Genomic DNA, 19,003 nt, shown 5'->3' on the forward strand with positions numbered 1-19,003 from the left:
AGTGTTATGCATGTGGGTGAATCTTCTTATCGAGTTTTCTTTCCATTAAGTCAGTCAGCACTTCAGTTGCCTTTAAAAGATGCTTATGATATTCAGTTTAATTTAATTAGCAAGGTTATGATAGGCTCTAATTTCAGAATTTACCCATTCTATTATTTTTTTTATCTTAAAGGTGTATGGCAAAATGATATAATATGTCCATTATTTTCATTTTTTTATCTTTTTTAACATCAAATATATGCTACGGTTTATTTTTTAAAAGACCATGTAAAACCAGAGTATCCAACCTCACAGCTTGGACGAGAATTTGTGGAGAAAATGAGAGAACAGCGACAAAAGGAGTTGAAGGCGAAAATGGTGTTCCTAGAACTGTTCTGTTACATCCTGTTCATCACTGTTCTCTACCTGATCAGCTACAGTAACCGTGACAGCCGATCATACCAATTCAGGAGCCATATCGAAAACCATCTGTTAAAGAGCCCCCTGGCCAAACCAACACTTAGATTCAACAATGTAAGATATGATAAATGAATAGATTTGTTCCAATTATCAAAATAGATGTTTCATAAAAGAAAATTTTCATTTTCATGAGATAAGCTTGTGTTGCAGTCATTTCCTATATTTTTAGAAGGAAAAAATAATATCTATTCAGCACAGGATAAATATTCCATTTAATATTAAAACAGGTTCTCCACTTACAATTTCATCTACTCTCCGAATTATCATTGAAAATATTTACTGCAAAGGAATAAATTCTGTGTTTTTATCACTTGAATTACATTTCTAGACAACAATTAATATGCAATTCAAAATTACAGATTGTTACAACTGTCCATAAGATTTCATGCCAATTGATATCATTATAGTACAGGATTTTGTGTCCATTTTACATGATAATTCAAATTCTACAATGCATCATGTTATGTGAATAATTATTGGACTTCAGGAGAGGTAATGCACACCTTGATAGGAAACTTTTATTGACCTCCATTCAAAATTAAAAGATTGATAATATCAATGTGTAAATATTGATCAACTATATCAATATTTGGTGTAGAACTTCTGTGTGTGATCCAACCATTGATAAAATGTCCTTGAAATGTCAGTTTTTGTGGCGATTTCATGCAATTGATATCATTATAGTACCCTTTTACAACCCTAATGCATCATGTTACTGGCAAATGTATCACAATTATGATTTTTTAATATATCTGTTGTTTGTTCTGGGTTGTAGGAGGCTGTCCATTTCCTCCAATGGCGTCTCGTACATGTTATAAAGGCTACCAAATCTCTCAGGAGGACGACCACAACTATTGCCTCGGATGGAAAGACGGACCGTGTCCTGCTGATGAAATCCTCCTACTGAGTAGCTCGGCTTGGCAGTTCACCTCCTCGGCAGACCTCTGGGGTGTCCCACTGCTGGGGGACTATAGTTTGTATGGGGGAGGGGGCTACGTGGCAGATATGGGAGTAAATTACGATGTCTCACTTCAGACATTAGAAGAACTTAAGTCAAATTCTTGGATTGATCGTAAAACCCGTGGTGTGATGGTTGAGTTCACTCTGTATAATAGCAATATAAATTTGTTTGCATATGTGTCGCTACTTGTCGAGTTTCCAGACACGGGTGGCACAAACCAATTTACCTTCATTCAAATTTTCAGAGCATACCAACACCATGGCAGCCTGGGAATGTTTATCTTCTTGTGTGAGATCGTATTTCTGATCAGTATATTTGTTTGCTGTGTAAAAATGACTAGATCTCTGATCAAACGGAAACTTGAAGTTTTTGACGATCGATGGCAGATTCTGAACTGGGCATGTATTGTTTTGACAGTCATTGCCATAGCTATGTACTGTGCCAGGTGGATCTTCACAAGCCTGACACTGGATGCCTTCCAGAAGAACAATTACAAGTTTGTTAACTTCAGCCACATTGCTGTGTGGGATGAAGTCCTGGCGTCGTTTATATCTTTCATCGTTTTCTTGTGCACGATTCGCCTGATGCAAATCCTCAGTTACAACAACAGAATAACACAACTCGTCGCCGTTCTAAATCACTGCTCACAAGATCTCATCGGCTGTGCTTTAATATTCGGAATAGTGTTTTTTGCCTATGTGCTGGTAGGTTATCTACTCTTCGGCCGTAGTTTGTCTTCATACAGAAATGTTCTTATTGCCATGACAACAATAACCAACGCTCTAATTGGACGCAACAGCATCACTAATTTAATAGAAGTCACGCCGGTTTTCGCACAGTTTTACTATGTCACATTTGTGTTTTTCGTCATGTGGGTTCTTATGACTATGATAAACGCCACTCTGAACAAGAGTATATCTATCATACGGCAACAACAGCGACAACATGTTGCTCCGTTTGGCATTCATGACCTTGCTGTTCGAATGTTCAAAGATTTCGTGGCAAGTCTGAGGTCCAACCAATCCAAAAAGAACGACTTCAAACCAAATGGACCAAAGCATCGTATGAACCAACAGACAACAGACAAATACCTGAACGACGTTTTAACTGAGGAGCTTGTCGATTTGGACGTACAGACTGAACCCAATCAGGATGGAGAAGCCTTACAGACTGAACCCAATCAGGATAAGAACTCACACATGAATTGAATGAAAGGATTTCTTCTCCACAAATCTCAGTGTAATGATGCTTGAATCATAATTATCACCTCTGGTAGCTAAAGGAATTGTATTGCAAGATTGAATTTATGAACGTTATATAAACTCAGTTGTGTAACTTTTTGTTATTGTATAAAAATAATGGTTGAGTCATACATTAAAATATCATTCAGCTCCAACCTTTTGATTATCATTGTCATCAAAGTTCACCACAAAAGATATATATGCAACAGTGATAACTTTGACCTTGGTAGGATCATGAATGCAAATTTAAATTCGCTGCAAATCAACTCATGAACAGCTTCAGTCAAAAAAGGTTAGAGCATAACAAAGAAACAAGAAACTCTTAATAGGCATCTAAATACTGAAATAAATAGTTGTTGATATAAGGTTTTAGCAATTCAACTTATCCAATTGACTTTAAAAGCAGTCAAGGTATTTCATTCAATTTTCAACTAGTGCTACTGGCAATCTCAAACTGTGTTTGGCACATCTTACATGTCAAGTAGGTCAAGGGCGAGGTCACCAATGTGGAAAAGGTAGGTTACATATTACCTATGTTATGGTTCAATTGTCTTTAACAGAATTACAGTATAACCTAAATCAAACTGAAACATAATTTCATTAATTATATACATGTATTTCACATTTCTGTAAATCTGTGTGCGAGTCCTGCAGTGATCAATAGATATCGGTCGGGGTTTTTTTTGTTTTGTTATTTCATCGCGTTTATTTCTAACTGTTTAGAGTTGTGTTTATAACTTTTCTGAACAGAATATTGGAGTCATTTAATTAAATCATTAACACAGATTCAAGAAAAATAACATTTAATATGGTCAACATAAAATTTGGTATGTTTTCTTACAGAATTCAATAATGACAACAAAAAAACGTAATAATTAAGCTTCTACTCCATAATCATTAGCAATGGAATAAGTCATATTTGCCTTAGAATACTGGAACATTTAAGGCAATAATACACACATTATACATTGTTATAGAGCACTCTTACACTATTCTTTTAAACCTTTAATTCATCATCATACAGTAACAAGTAAAAACAGTTTTATACATTTGTAAGTCATCAACCACGCTAGTAAAATTCTTCAACGACTTATCATATACAAGATGTTTGATTAACTATTAAATACTTCTCAAATGTCAACTACTTGCGTATATATTTGTTTTTCTTACAAATGTAAAATAAGTATTTCAGGACTTGTGAATTGTTAAAAAATAGAAGAAGGAAATCATAATATACCACCTTATTTTGTAATTTTAGAAGATTGGAGGGAAAATGCAAACTTGTACAACTGAAAATCTCTCTTTGAGATTTCACTGTATCTTCAAGTAAGCTCTTTTTACATTTGATACTTTGAGATTTCACTGTATCTTCAAGTAAACTCTTTTTACATTTGATAGTCAAATTATTCCGTTTTACCATGTTCCTGGTGACTTCATGGAAATTAACGAGGATTAACTTTATCAGCTACTGTCATGAAGATAAACTGCTTATATAAAGTTATTGTGTTCTAGCAAGAATAGACTCAATTGTAGGATTCACCGATTTTTTCCAATCAATGTGATGCATGAATTATATAAATAAAGTTGATCAAGCTTGTGTTTGTTATTAAAGGGACAATTCAGGCTAAAAGAACATTAAAATTTGTACATATATAGGAAAAAACCAGTTCTAATGGAAATAAAACAGTTGGTTTTACTGTAATATGCCAGAAAAACCCATGGTGGTGAAATGCATGTGGAGTGTTCAAACTCGCTCGCTGTCCGCCATTACACATTGTGGTCGAACTTGTATGCCGAACCCTGTCCCTTGCTCGTAGAGTAATGCTACTTTTGTCTAGAACTGCTCAAATCGCTCTGACAATAGTGTGTTTACCTTATTAGGTGAATTGGCTCGTCTAAAAAAAATCATTTTATCACCTCAGTGGTTATGCAGTTCATTTGTTAAACGTGCGTGACGTTGGCTCGGGTATAGATACAGCGAACATATTTTACCTGCTGAATCGTATTGATCAACGATTTATAATTACAACGGTATAGATTAAAATACTAAACAATGACGTGGAATTTGTCAATATTTTATGTTATATGTTTCATAAGAAATGTAGAACAATATATTTATGCCATATTTGCTTCTTGGTTATGTAAAAGAATTAGCCTGAGTGAATTGTCCCTTTTAAGGTGTAGAAAGATCTAGATAGTTACATAGTGTTTCAGTTAATAGATTGTGAATTTAAACAAATGTTTAATTGATCATTTATAAACTTAAGTAAACTACTATGCTACTGGAACATTTGAAATACATGTACATGTATACTGTATTTCCAAAGGTTGAACTGCCTGTGTGTCAACAACTAGTCTGTAGATTTGAAGATAATAGGCTAAGTTATGTAATAAGATCATCTATTAAAGAAAAATTCATACAATTTCAATAAAGGATTTTTGTAAGACTCCATACATTAAATCAAAAATGATAATAAAACTTCTCATAAGCTTGCACAATGACATATCTGTAAAAGAAATTACTGATATTTAAAAATCAGATCTTAGTATTCTATGGCTAATTGCTACAAAAGCTTAAATGAAATTTAACTGAAATATGATTAAGCTTAAAAAAACTAAAATGTGTATGATGATTACATACTAGCTACATTTTGTGAACATGAAACAAATAAAATCAGCACTGTATATGGTTGTTTATGCTTAATAAATCAACAAAAAAGGCAAGAGAAACATAATAACTGTTAATCAAAAGAACATTCCAATGAACACAGGCAATACATAGCAGATATAACATAACCTTGTTGTTTCAGATTTTAGAACAAATCATTTCAGAGTTTCTTCCCCTCGTTTCACTGCATTATTACTGAGTTAGCTCTGGTAGATCAGGATGTAATATTTACAGATCATTTGATGTCGTTTTGTCTATTCACAGAGATTGTGACATTGATTAAAATATAGGAAAATTTAAATCAAAATAATATACTGCTGAGACACATTTTTGTTCAGTGAAAATTGGATACATCATGTGTTTTTTATTTGAATCTAGAGACAGTTAAAAAACTTATTTTCTGACATTATTGTTCAATTAGTAGCACTTAGCTAATATCAATAACATAAGGTTAATTATCCTTGTAGCAAATCAAATTTAATCTTGAAGAAAGATTTTAAAGTTATTTATTTCAAAATTTAGTTTTTTAATCTACTTTGATGGTGAAAAGATCACAGTTTGTAATCGAATTCTGAACAAATATTAAAACATAACATATTGTTATGAATGTTACCACTAAAACTACATAACAATTTCCCTTTTACAAGTTTTCTGTTTACTAATTATACAATATCGGGTTTCATAGAAACCAACAGAATTTGGTCAAAGGTCATATGAATAATAAGTAGGTTCAAGTCAATCAAGAAATGGTGATAGATGAAACAGGTAGCATATTAGGTCAAATGGGTACAACAACTATTAAACAAGGTCAAAGGTCAATAAGGTAACAGGTCATATTAATCAGATTATAGATAACAAGTAACAAGGTTACATTAAACAACATGGTCAGGTCAAACACATATTATAAAACAAGGTTAAAGGTCATCAGAGTGACAAGCTCTAAGTATGGGGTTATACAGGTGACAAGGTCAGAGGTCACTTAAGTGACAATGTTAAAGGTCAAATATGAAGGAACAAAGAAACAGCATCATAGGTCATATTAAGATTGACACATGTTAAACTTACAAGGTCATATGATGTCATAGGTCAAACTAATAGGGTCAGGTCATACAATTTATAAAACATGAAACTAAATAGAATTTGTAGAATGAAAGTAAAAATAATCTTTGTGAAACCTTTCTGAATATAGATAAGTGTATCTATTCCAGCACAAAAACTGTTTCAACAAATAATAACTGACTGTAAAGTCCATCCGTCAACATCGTCACATCTGACACTGGCCATATTTAACAAATACAACAAACATTGAAGGCTTCTTAACAAATAATATCATAACTAATAAAAAGTCCTCATGAAAATATTGTCAGATTCATATCACTCCTCCCAAAAGTACTTTCATAGCTTTCGATAAACTTGTCTGGCACTAGTTTTTAGAATTTACCTTAAATATCACCGATGAAATGTAACTATTATTCTGTTTTAATATTCAAATAATAATTTTCTTGATAACTAAAATGCAAGTGATAACATGATACCATCATTATTGGTTTTAGGTAGGACCGTTTCTTTGTCTACTACAAAAGATCCGACTCTCAATTAAAATTTGAGAAAACTCCCTTTGAGACAGAGGATAGATAAAGTATTAACAACTCACAATAATTTAAAAGGCCTACTAATCATATGATAGTTGGCTAAAATATGAACAGGAAGGAATGATTCAAACTTCAGTTGACTTTAACTGGACCAGACCTTGATGTTAATGTTATACTAGAGAGCCAGACCTTAATCGTTATAATGTTACACCAGAGAAGCAGACCAGCTATAGATCACAGTACAGCTGTCCTCGAGGTGATACTGTTATCACAATGGTCGGGTCAGAAAACCGGAACTCAATCGGATAATGTTGATTCTCCTACAATATAAGAATTTTAATTTACTTTAAAAGATTTTACAAAGACATTGAAAATAATTTGGGGCACAGGTCATTGAATATATATATATATTGATGTTTTTTAAGCACAAGCATTATCTTTAAAACACAAGAATTCCATGGAAGTGGATGTATCGCCTGCACAGCATCACAAAAAATGTTATTTACAGTTGAAAATATTGTTAATAGTTAGGTGAAGTTATCAAATCCCTTAACTCTTGCAAATATTGATGGATTTCGACCAGTATCAAACTACTCTGAGATCTCATCAACATCAAGCAATATACCAAATTTGGTTAAAGATGGACAATAAATACTAAAGTTATAGAGCTGAAACCATGAATTTATCTGTTTTTACCATTTTAAAGTCCCGTAACTCTTGCAAATATACACGAATTTTAACCAATATCGAACTCATCCGAGATCTCATTGATAAAAAACAAAATATAAAATTTGGTTGAAATCAGACAATAAACATTTAAGTTATCAAGTTGAAACTGTGGATTTATCTGTTTTGACAATTTTAAAGTCCCGTAACTCTTGCAAATATTGACGGATTTTGACCATTATCAAACTTATCCGAGATCACATTGATATAAAGCAATATTCCAAATTTGGTTGAAATCGGACGAAAAATACTATCTACACCGACGCTAACGCCGACATAGTGATACCTAAGTGTTGCAGGTGACACAATACCCCCTTTGGTAAATTGAATTCGCCAATGGAATACCAGGTAGATTAATCTGGCAGGACAGATTTGAGGCTTCTTGCTGACTTCTACCTATGCATTTTTAAATTATCTAAATACAAAATCAGTTAAAATGTAGGATTTATGTTTTTGTAATGAAAAGTATCACAACTTTGTCTTTATAATCTTTTATGGAATCTACCTTTTAATAAACCACTTCCATTTCGGTCTAATAAACACCAATACACAAAATCATTTTCTTATTTGATTTATTTAGTATTAATCATTTCAAACTTACCTCAAAACTATCCTGCAACATTTCAAACTCCTGTGACATTTTGTCGATGAGGATTTCTGAACAGTAAATCTATAAATAAAAAACACACAAAATCTTTACAACATGGTGTATACTTGCATCATTGGGTAATGGTTCCTGGTTGTATATGTCATGAATTTTGAAATTTAAAAAAAAAAAAAAAACACACAGAAATTTCATTAATAAGAAGAAATAATTCTTATTTAATTTCTTTGATTTCTATTAATATTAATAAAAAAAACCCAATGGAAGCCAATGAATATGCTGAAGTAGGTAGTAGTTAGTACAATACCTGTAAGAATGTACTCTGTGCTTTGAGAGGCTCTCCTTGGCTGACAAACAGATTGTCCTCCTGGCAAGATGGTGGTATCAAATGTATTGCATAGTTTTCTGCATTGTGAAACACAAAGAATCGACCCTTTTGTAGTCTAGCTCTGAAATGTTAAGGTGTTAACATTCAATTGCTAATATAACTTGTAAAATGAGAAGCACAACTTATAAAATTAATTTGGGCAACCCAACAATCCAAGGTGAGAGATGTGGTTGCATCTCTAAGGAATACATTAATTATTTTCAATTCAATTACTTTGATCATTCTGATTAGCATTCAAGGCCATTTCATTGGAGTGGGGAAGCCACCATCTACTACAATGTATAAGGTGGTTTTGAACCTAATAGACACTGTGCTGTGACACTTTGTCTCTAATAAAGGTGTGTGTTCTCTGATTAATCAATTAGGCAAACAAGAACAATATACAATATAAATTTCAAGACTTGCAAAATAGAAACATGCATTTTTAATTTTTAAATTAAAAACATACAAAATACCACTTGGTGCAAAAAATGCCTTTGCCTCCAGATATCAAACTAGGACAAGGTGAAACAGATGGGAAAGAGCTCAGGTAACGTTGTATGTTTCTCCCCATTTCATGTCGGAGGGATAAAAATCTTATTTTTGATTAGAACTTACTTGACAATTAATGGCAAGAGTTCAGCTGCTTCAGCATCAAACTTGAGATGTACAGCTTCGAGGGTTTCTGGTGGACAAAGAGTTACTGTGTCATCGCCAGTGTCCATGACATCACCCGACGGTGTCTGTGTCACCATGTCTGCTTCTCTCTCAAACACAGGCCTGATAAAGACAAAATACACATGAATGGACTTTTATTTTAATGTCAGTCACAATAGTTTAGGTGGAGTTACCCAGACATTTTTTTCTTCAGAAACCTGTGTTTAGTGACCTGGTTACTATAGCAACCAAACCAAAATTTCAGCAAACAAAAAAGTGTATATACATCTACACATGGTCCCAAGCTAGGGGTATAAAGATGCGATGACGCACACTTCCGGTCAGTTGACCTCATAAATATTTTTGTTAAAGCTATCCAATACGTTTGTTCTCACTTGACATCACACTTCCCTGATTAAAACTTACCCTGCTGACATTTCTGTCCAGGAGCAGACAGCTGTTACGTGGCCCAGGTTGGATCCGTCTTGTTCTATCCCAGTAGTCACCTGGTGAAGGAGGTTAGAGTCCATCTCAAAGATTGACCGTGTTCTGGACATGTCAGTGATGAAATAAGGACTAATCCTGTCACAAAATATATTAAAACACTGTAATAATAAGAGCGATTATTTTAATCTTAAAGAAACAAATTTGGCAATTTGAGTTCTCCATCTGCATACAAAACAAGAGGCCCATAGCACAATACAACAACTCAAAGAATATAGTAGTGGCACACAATTAAGGCAATACAAAAGAACTCTTTTAAAAGAAGTTAAGGTTCCGATATATTTTAAGAATTAGACCTTGAATGAAGGTCAAGGTCATTCATTTTAACAAACATAATGTCCCTTGATCCCCATCATGCTACAAGTCCAATATCAGGTATCTAGGGCTCTTAGTTATTTACATGAAGTTATTAAAGATTTTAGCCTATTTGATCCCGGTGACCTTGAATGAAGATCAAGGTTATTCATTTGAACAAACATGGTAGCCCTTCATCCCAGCATGTCACAGGCCCCAATATCTAGGCCTCTTAGTTATTAACAAGAAGTTGTATAAAGATTTTAGCCTATTAGACCCCTGTGATCTTGAATGAAGGTCAAAGTCATTCATTTGAACCAACTTGGTAGTCCTTCATCCCAGTGTATCACAGGCCCAATATCAGCTCTCTAGTCATCTTAGTTAGGCACTAGAAGTCATATCAAGATTTTAGCCTATTTGACCCCTGCGACCTTGAATGAAGATCGAGGTCATTCATTTTAACAAACTTGGTAGCCCTTCATCCCAGCATGCCACAGGCCCAATATGAGTACCCTGGGCCTTTCGGTTATAGAAAAGAAGTCATTTTAATGAAAAGTTTTTGCACGGTGGACGGTACGAGACGACAATAGACCCAAAAATGATCATATCCCTCTTACCTAGATGGTTAAATTTTCCAAGTAAATATATCCAGTGTGTTATAATGTAAGAGAGACAGCCACTACAAATTGTTAATTATTAAATGTACTTAAAAAAAAAAGTTAAAATGAAGGTCACAGTAACCTTGTTTTGATAATGCTGTTCACTGACTCACACAAGTGATCCAAAATCCCAAGTATAAAGTTCCAGTTCCTTTTAATGTATTAGAGAGATTGGAAAAGCTTTCTAAGGTCAAAATGTGGTGATTGCTTCTAGAACACATAAGTGTCTTCTAGAGAAGGAGATATCTAGAAAATAATGTGCTGAAGAATGGAAATACTGATTAATTGATGAAACATTGAGTCTTTTTAGAAATTTTACAATTAATTTTCAAATTCAAGGTGGGTATTAAAAAGTGGCTTGGTACTTACTCTTTAACTGTACACATGAGTTCTAGTACACCTGCTCCTTTCCACCTCTGAGCAGCCTTTAACTCATCATCCTTTACACCAACAATCTACAAAAAATAGGAATAAATAAACATCAGTAAATGAAAATCAAAAATAGTACATCACATTTCTGTAATTTCTTCAAAATATTTTCTCAGCTTCAAATTGTGAATATTTTATACAGATCTGGAGACAAAAACATATCCATAATGAAAATTATTAAGAAAAGTTAACAAGAATTGAAGTGATCTTTTTGTTGCTTATCATAGAGTTATATGTGAAAGTAATATTAGAGAACACAGTACATTATAACCTATATATACCCTCAGGAGCAGATAACTCTATTCTCAAGAGCAGATAACTCTCCAATATTCCAGGATAGAATAACCATAACTTTGTTTGACTTTATCTCTCACCTGTCGGAATTGTACATATCCGATGAGGGTGTCCAGGTCCGGGAGCTGTGGGTCTGACGTAATTAACATATGCTGTATTTGGGAGTTACCACCCCCGTCTAATGGACAGTGCCAAGGGATATGGTCTCCCACTTGTAATACATTTCCTGTAAGCAAAAAATAATTTTTAGTAACTGTAAATAGATAACACAATGATTTGTTTTCAATATTTCAGATATCTAATTAATTATCTATATCTGATGCAAATTCCAATGGCTTATAGTTTAACACAGTGGATTGCACATTTTAACATAATGACCTAAAGTAAACCTTAACCCTGGATGACCTATTGGTACATTGACCTCCATTTGACACAGTAACCTGTATTGGTCAAAATCACAGTACAAATAATTGACATATTGACAATAACCTGCAGATGACAAAACATTTGACAGTTGACACAACAATTACTGTACATTTAAGTGCACTAAATTGTTTTGCATATTATCAAATTTTATATGGGTTACCTGAAAAGCATGCTTTCTTTTTTAGTATTATTTATATGGTCAGTAAAATGTCAAGTGCTAATTATAAGTATACATTTTTAAATATTTAATCCAATGACCCAAAATTGGACACACAGACATTTACTGGATACAAATTATGAAACTGTTTAATTGATTGATAACACAACTGTCTATAACAACCACTCAAAGACAGAAGAAAATTAGCTATTATAGCCTGATTGTTTTCACGGCAGGTTTGTTTGTAGCTGGTACCTGTTTGAAAAACATAAGTAGCTAATTTGTTCATGAGATTTGAGGGCCACATAGGAGGAACACTCTGGTCATCTTCCTTCTTAAGCCGGAATGACAGCTCAAATCCAAATCCACTAGGCTGTCCAGGGCCAGAAATTCTGTTTACACAATATTACAGAATGCTTTATTATATCTTAAATAATATTCAAAATAAGTGCATACATAATACACAAAAACAATTTACAGTATTTTAAAGGAGTAGATATGATAGGACCAGTATTTGGCCTCAATTTTTCAGGCCGAAAAATATTGACTCTGATCCACATCAATTTCACATCAATAAATACTCTCATACTTGCCATTCATCAAAACATAACTTTTTATAACCATATACACGATGTGCTCCACCTATGACGTCATCAAATTGATGATTTTCCTCTTCTCGCCAAATTTTGCTAGAAATCCATCATCTTTAGGTTAGAAAAGGCTTGAAATGGATTAGGCCGCCACCTTGGAGCAACTTTATATTTTGCATGGATATGCCTAAATACACGATACACAACGTTTGAAAATCTCTTTCTGCTCCAAGAAGGCGGCCACATCCATTTTTAGAGAAAACCACTCAAAAAGTATGATTTTTCAAGGATTTTTGTGAAAATGGCGAGAAACTGCATGTTAATGACGTCATAGTGAACATAATTGGCACATGCGGGATATTTTCGGGATGTAACGTGTTAGCAAATGTATTCAACTGTTATATGGCAAAACATGTTGTTCTTTACTGGAGAATTAATTTTGGGGCCATATTCGAGTCTTAATGTCCTTTGTTTTAAAATGTTTGAAAAAGTATATTTTCAAAAATACTTAAGAGTACCAGTAAATAATTTTCTAAGTATGTTTTTATCATGATTAAAATATACAAGAGATCCCAGAGGGATCTTGGCGCCAACCAAAGAATGATCTATGTCTGACAATGGAAAGAGGGATCTTTTCTCTGCTTTTCAAACTTTTTCAAAAATACTACATATAAAATTTGAGACAGATCGCTTCAGTACTTTCTGAGAAATAGCAGTAATAAACTTCAACTATCAAAATCCAAGATGGCTCCTTGGCGGCCATCTTGTTGATTGATCGCTCCCAAATCAAAATATGCACAACTAGGGCCCTAGGAGAACCTACATATGAAATTTGAGAATGATCCATTCAATACTTTCTGAGAAATAGCGATAACAAACTTTAACTATCAAAATCCAAGATGGCTGCCTGGCGGCCATTTTGTTGACCGATCGGTCCAAAAACGCAATATGCACAACTAGAGCCCTAGGGGAACCTACATATGAAATTTGAGAAAGATCCCTTCAGTACTTTCTGAGAAATAGCGATAACAATCTTTAACTATCAAAATCCAAGATGGCTGTCTGGCGGCCATCTTGTTGACCGATTGGTCCCAAAATGTAATATGCACAACAAGGGCCCTAGTGGAATCTACATATGAAATTTGAGACAGATCCCTTCAGTACTTTCTGAGGAAACAGCGATAACAATAATTGTTAACAGACGGTTGGACAGATGGTGGGACGGACGGAAGGACGAACGACGGACCACGGACAAAAAGCGATTTGAATGGTCCACCATCTGATGATGGTGGGCTAATAAAAAGACCTATGGTAAAAGATGATATTCTAAAAGTGTTTCCCAAAGCAGAAAAGGTATATTTTGTCAAATCTTACGTACGGATGGACTCTGTTGTCGCCATGGAGATCACTGAAGCCGTAGCTGACATAATGCCAGTGTGGGAGGATGGCACGATCAGGATCACCAGGGTTGGAGTACATAGAGATGTAGTCCAGGGGGTCTGGGCCTCCCAACCTACAACACATTAATATACAATCAGGATCACCAGGGTTGGGGTACATAGAGATGTAGTCCAGGGGGTCTGGGCCTCCCAACCTACAACACATTAATATACAATCAGGATCACCAGGGTTGGTGTACATAGAGATGTAGTCCAGGGGGTCCGGGCCTCCCAACCTACAACACATTAATATACAATCATGGTCACTAGGGTTGGGGTACATAGAGATATAGCCCAGAGGGTCCCGACCTACAAACTTACAACACATTAATGTACAATCAGGATCACCAGGGTTGGAGACATAGAGATGTAGTCCAGGGGGTCCGGACCTCAATCGAACCCACAACACATTAATACACAATCCTGGTCACCAAGTTTGGAGTACATAGAGATGTACCTCCTCACCTATTAGCTACAACATATTAATATATATACAGATGTACTGTACTAGCTAGTCCTGCAGTTCTGAGCCTCCAGTGTACAACCATCCTCGATACTCCAGGGCTTCCGATCACTAGCGATCTCTACACCCCTGGACTATCTCATAGTGAAATTGAAGGCAGTTCAGCCGAAAACATTTGACCAATCACAGGCCAGCAAAGATTTCCTTTGAAGACTACAGAGAGAGTGATGACTAATATCAAAGCCACACAGTGACCACAGTGTACCGTTATACGCTCTTTTGATGTACATCAAATGACTAAATTACCTGTTCTATTCTGTTGCCTCCAGTTTTACTATGAGATAGTCCAGGGGTGTAGAGATCGTAAGTGATCGGAAGCCCTGGAATATCGAGGATGGTGTACAACATGTTAAAATACAGTCATTTATAAAAGAACACCAGTCTGATTAATAAACTAGAGATGTGCAACTTTGAAATTACAGACGGAACTCTGAAGCAAAATTTGTACTCTTGACTAAAACTCATACCTATATTGTTATACATTCAACATGATTGTCAGATTAAACTTTGCAAATAAATAAAAGAAAAACAAAAGATCGTTCATTTTTTTGGAAGGAAGTATATTTATTTATCTCTGGTTTTGCTTTTAGATGGCTGTACAGAAAACACCAACAACTTATCAGCAAAATTGGATGTCAATAAAGGTTATCTCCCTTACACTGACTTAAGGATTATCATCCTAAAGCAAGTAATAGTAACTTTTTTATTTTAAATAAATCAATCTATATATCTACCTTATTTTATATACAAATTTAAAGTAAACCAACAATAAATTATTTAATACAAATTAGTGTTGACTTGCAACTATCATGTATTACCATCTGATATTGTCATTATATAAACAACATATTTTTTGTAATAGCTATATATAGTTTAACATTTCGTTAAGATTAAAACAACATTTACATTACATTTAGGTGGTTTTTATTAAGATCTCTTTGCTTTAGACTAAATTTCGGGAGAATATTATCTGATACTAAATGTTAACAATCAGTCGCATGCATATTTGAGTAAATTATTTTATGGTTAATTCATTGCACCCAGCCATCATGATTTGTTTCCATATTGATCAGCACAATGACCACTGCAGCAACTAATTTGATAATTCATCAATGTGTTGTTGGTTTGTTTTTTTTTTCATTTTTTTTTATCTTATAACAATGTCTGTAACGTTCATTTTATTCAATAATAATTATGCGATTTTATTTACTAGTGTACAAAGTAATTGTTTTATCTGATCAAATTAAATAATAAATTATAATAAGATTATACATAAAAACGCAGATAGATAGACAGAGACAAACATGTTTTTTCTACTATCATATTATGCTTGTACAGGTGTCTATATAAATGTAGGTGTCATACCATAGTTTGACAACTGCAGTAGCTTGAAGAGGGTTTGGTTGGTCAGGATAAATTTCAAGACATGCCCTATCAATGGATTCAAGTCCTACATAGTCGGGCTCATCAGTCTGACTCCGACCCCCTTGGACAAACACATCCGCCAGATCACCGTCGTCTTGATCAGCTGCCGCCACCGCAGCCATGCTGGCTAATGTTTTGATTCACCTGTCCGATAGATGTCACTACCATAATCTCTAAATGAAACATATATTATAAAACATTTATATGAACAGTTCACTAGAACATTATATTGGCATATTCATAAAAGGAATGATATAATCCAAAATTATTTATATTAGATATAAATACTGACAACTTATTATGAATGTACTTTTGTTTAGAGATTAAATGTCCCAAAAGGAAAATAAACATGGCTGCTTCCGTGCCATGCCTCCGTCCGTTTTGGAAAATGTTCGCTTTTCAATGCATGACACCAATAGCACCTGATAGTTGACAGATAGCAATGTTGAATCTCACACAATCCGGGACGTCTGAGGCAGATGTCATCACTGAGTTGTGTGACGAAGAGGATGAGCTGTTTGACTGGCATCTACCAGTGGCTTTCAATGAACTTCGCCATCGAGAGAAAATTGAGGGTTCGACCAAAGTTACTCAGACATGGCGAATGAAAGAACGAGTATGCATTTACATTACCAGAGAGTGTGTTGTTTTATTTACACTGTCAACGTATACAAGGAATCTCAAGAAATGTTCATAGAGTGTGTTTATTTTGGTACACTTTTAGACATAGTGACGTGTATACTGTAAACTTAGTCAAATTAGGCTATTGAAGAACCTTTGATATAAACAATTCACTATGCAGTGATCAGCATGATGTAAAGCTGAAGAAATAGTTTTCTCGTTGACTAAGATTTATCGTATGCTATGGTATATTTGGTAGTTATAGATCTATTCATTAAATAGGTATTTTTGCAGATGATAAATAATGCTTATCATTCCTTAAGTTAAAGATGCTCAACCGCCGACAGAGCATAAATGATATTCATCATTTGAACAATAATTGGTGTTTAATCATGTATATATATTCCTATTTAACACAAAAAATAACATCAAAATAATTATTTTGCCTTTGGTGCATGCGCAATCATTACTTCATTCCATATAGGATATAGTGCAACAGAATTTTTTCAGGATGCAAGTAATTATTTTTCATATTTTAAATTTTAAGTAAAATATGAGCTCAAACTTTTCAGTGGTGGCAATGGTGTAAAGTAAGTAACTTTTGTAACTGAAGAAAATACTAAATCGTCTGCTACTGTTTGATGGTGAAAAAATACCATTTGTCAGCGATGGAACATCTTTAAGTACAAAACATGCAATGACCAGTTATTTAATTTCTAAGTTATACTGGGACCCTACCTGTAGTCATGAAGGAACAGTGGTCGTGGTTTTGGAAAAAAAATAATTGTTTGTATTTCACAAAACACATTATTCCACACAAACAAAACAACATCATCATGAAGTATTCGTAAACAGCTCCAGACTTTCAGAAATCTGGACGCAGAGCAGAATATGCACACAATCACGACTACTGTTACGTCCGGACTACTGGTTGGGTCCAAGTACAGTTTAATAAAATTTGACACTGTAGGTAGCTTTCCTTGGCAAGGTCTTCTGTAATCCTTATACATACATATTGATTATGATATAATCATATCACTATAATGAGAGGGGAGAAATTGTAGCTGTAAGACTGGGATCAAACCTTAGATCCCCAACACTAGCCAGATGTTTTACTGATTAATGAACTACGTTGTCCAGTCTAATCCTGCTACACTCCTTCCCTTCTCAAAGTCTTCACCCATGAAGACTTACAAGACTATATTTAATGTACCAGCACCGTGGGGTTTTATTTGGACCCCTATTCTATAGCATGAGAGGAGAAAATGAAGCATGCAAACTGGAGCTTGAGTCTAGGACCTCAGAACACTAGCTATATAGACGGTTTGCTCTACAGATTGAGCTATCTAGCTGCCAATCATCGGCGTTTAGTCCAGTCATGCTACACTACTATTTAGTAATTGCATCATATAACTTATAAGTAGCTGGATGAATTTCCTGTCTGTTGTGTTTGATGCCTATATTCTCTGTAGATGAATAGTTACAGCATTGAACAAAAGAAGATTTCGGGGCTCCTAGTCATCTTCTTTTTTGAGGGACTTTAGGGACCTAGCTATAATGGCATAATTTATGAGCCCACTTCTGGAAGTTATTTCAAGTTAAATGCTCAAGTTTCCAAAAATAAAGTTTACTACTGGAAATATTTTTTTGGAAGGTACCAATGTTTTCTTCATAAAATTATATAAAGAAGTCGGTTTTTGACAATAATGGTTCAAAATTTGAAATGTCCGTCTGTCTGTTAAAATTTAAAATGTCAGTCTGTCTGTTAAAATTTAAAATGTCAATCTGTCTGTTAGTAATTTCTGTATTTCATGGATCTGTGCCTGATTTCTTTATAATTTCAATTTATTGAACCCCTTTTCCTTGTAGATGAAGACTGTGAGTGTTGCCTTGGTGCTGTGCTTGAATGTGGGGGTTGATCCTCCTGATGTAGTAAAGACCTCACCATGTGCTCGTCTAGAAAGCTGGATTGGTAAATTGTTTTTTACTGTTTTTATTTTACTCTCTCTATAGATAAGGTGATTTCTGAAAATTATTTCCACTAATATAACAGACAATTTTAGATACGCAATCACAGAGAAAATATTGTCTTAACTTACTTTAATTTCAATTTCAATAAAATTTTATTTCAATAATAAATTGAAATACCGGTACATTTGTAGGATTGAAAACATGCAATACATAGTAAGTTCTCTCCTAGTACATAAAGTGAATAGTCGGGCAAAGAAAATCAGTTTAAATGTGTTCATTGGACTTCCAAAAGTCAAGTTCTGCTTATATTGTCCAGTTTTGACCATTTAAATTTATGGAAAAGCCTGTGTTAATTTAGTGCAGTTCTAACAATAAATTTGCCGAACTCTTTGAAAG

At 34.2% G+C, this 19,003-nt stretch overlaps 4 protein-coding genes across 6 annotated transcripts in view; 3 read left to right on the forward strand and 1 right to left on the reverse strand.

Moving 5' to 3' along the window:
* Positions 1-531, forward strand: part of LOC138324317 (polycystin-1-like protein 2) — a 2,376-nt gene extending 1,845 nt beyond the window's left edge. The window contains exon 3 of the mRNA XM_069269394.1: positions 263-531. Within this exon, the coding sequence (XP_069125495.1) occupies positions 263-531 (269 nt within the window). The remainder of the gene's footprint in view (positions 1-262) is intronic.
* Positions 532-1,239: 708 nt separating this feature from the next.
* Positions 1,240-2,781, forward strand: LOC138323193 (polycystin-2-like). Its single transcript, XM_069267604.1, has one exon. It carries the CDS (start codon positions 1,255-1,257, stop codon positions 2,626-2,628), a length of 1,374 nt encoding a protein of 457 aa, XP_069123705.1. The 5' UTR covers positions 1,240-1,254; the 3' UTR covers positions 2,629-2,781.
* A 666-nt stretch (positions 2,782-3,447) lies between these two features.
* On the reverse strand, positions 3,448-16,155 carry LOC138323194 (suppressor of fused homolog). The gene is made up of 10 exons (XM_069267605.1): positions 15,956-16,155; positions 14,007-14,141; positions 12,294-12,430; positions 11,536-11,681; positions 11,102-11,187; positions 9,702-9,857; positions 9,237-9,398; positions 8,559-8,700; positions 8,249-8,317; positions 3,448-7,241 (listed from the first exon to the last, which is right to left on the reverse strand). Exons 1-10 carry the CDS (start codon positions 16,135-16,137, stop codon positions 7,149-7,151), a joined length of 1,308 nt encoding a protein of 435 aa, XP_069123706.1. The 5' UTR covers positions 16,138-16,155; the 3' UTR covers positions 3,448-7,148.
* Positions 16,156-16,353: 198 nt separating this feature from the next.
* Positions 16,354-19,003, forward strand: part of LOC138323196 (regulatory-associated protein of mTOR-like) — a 28,970-nt gene continuing 26,320 nt past the window's right edge. For all 3 annotated transcript variants that reach the window (XM_069267608.1, XM_069267609.1, XM_069267610.1), the window contains exons 1-2: positions 16,354-16,631; positions 18,506-18,608. In XM_069267608.1, coding sequence (XP_069123709.1) covers positions 16,458-16,631; positions 18,506-18,608 — 277 coding nt within the window. In that variant the 5' untranslated portion in view covers positions 16,354-16,457. The remainder of the gene's footprint in view (positions 16,632-18,505; positions 18,609-19,003) is intronic.

This window comes from Argopecten irradians, chromosome 5, assembly GCF_041381155.1.
Source record: "Argopecten irradians isolate NY chromosome 5, Ai_NY, whole genome shotgun sequence".
NCBI classification, from domain to species: domain Eukaryota; kingdom Metazoa; phylum Mollusca; class Bivalvia; order Pectinida; family Pectinidae; genus Argopecten; species Argopecten irradians.

What these genes read in the sequence shown, in the direction of transcription:
- LOC138323193 (XM_069267604.1), top strand. Translation starts at nt 1,255, where the DNA reads ATGGCGTCTCGTACATGTTATAAAGGCTACCAAATCTCTCAGGAGGAC.
- LOC138323194 (XM_069267605.1), bottom strand. Translation starts at nt 16,137, where the DNA reads ATGGCTGCGGTGGCGGCAGCTGATCAAGACGACGGTGATCTGGCGGAT. An exon ending in GGCGACAACAGAGTCCATCC is followed by an intron (nt 12,431 to 14,006) that starts GTACGTAAGATT and finishes TTGTGTAAACAG; the next exon opens with AATTTCTGGCCCTGGACAGC. An exon ending in CACAGAGTACATTCTTACAG is followed by an intron (nt 8,318 to 8,558) that starts GTATTGTACTAA and finishes TTTTATTTATAG; the next exon opens with ATTTACTGTTCAGAAATCCT.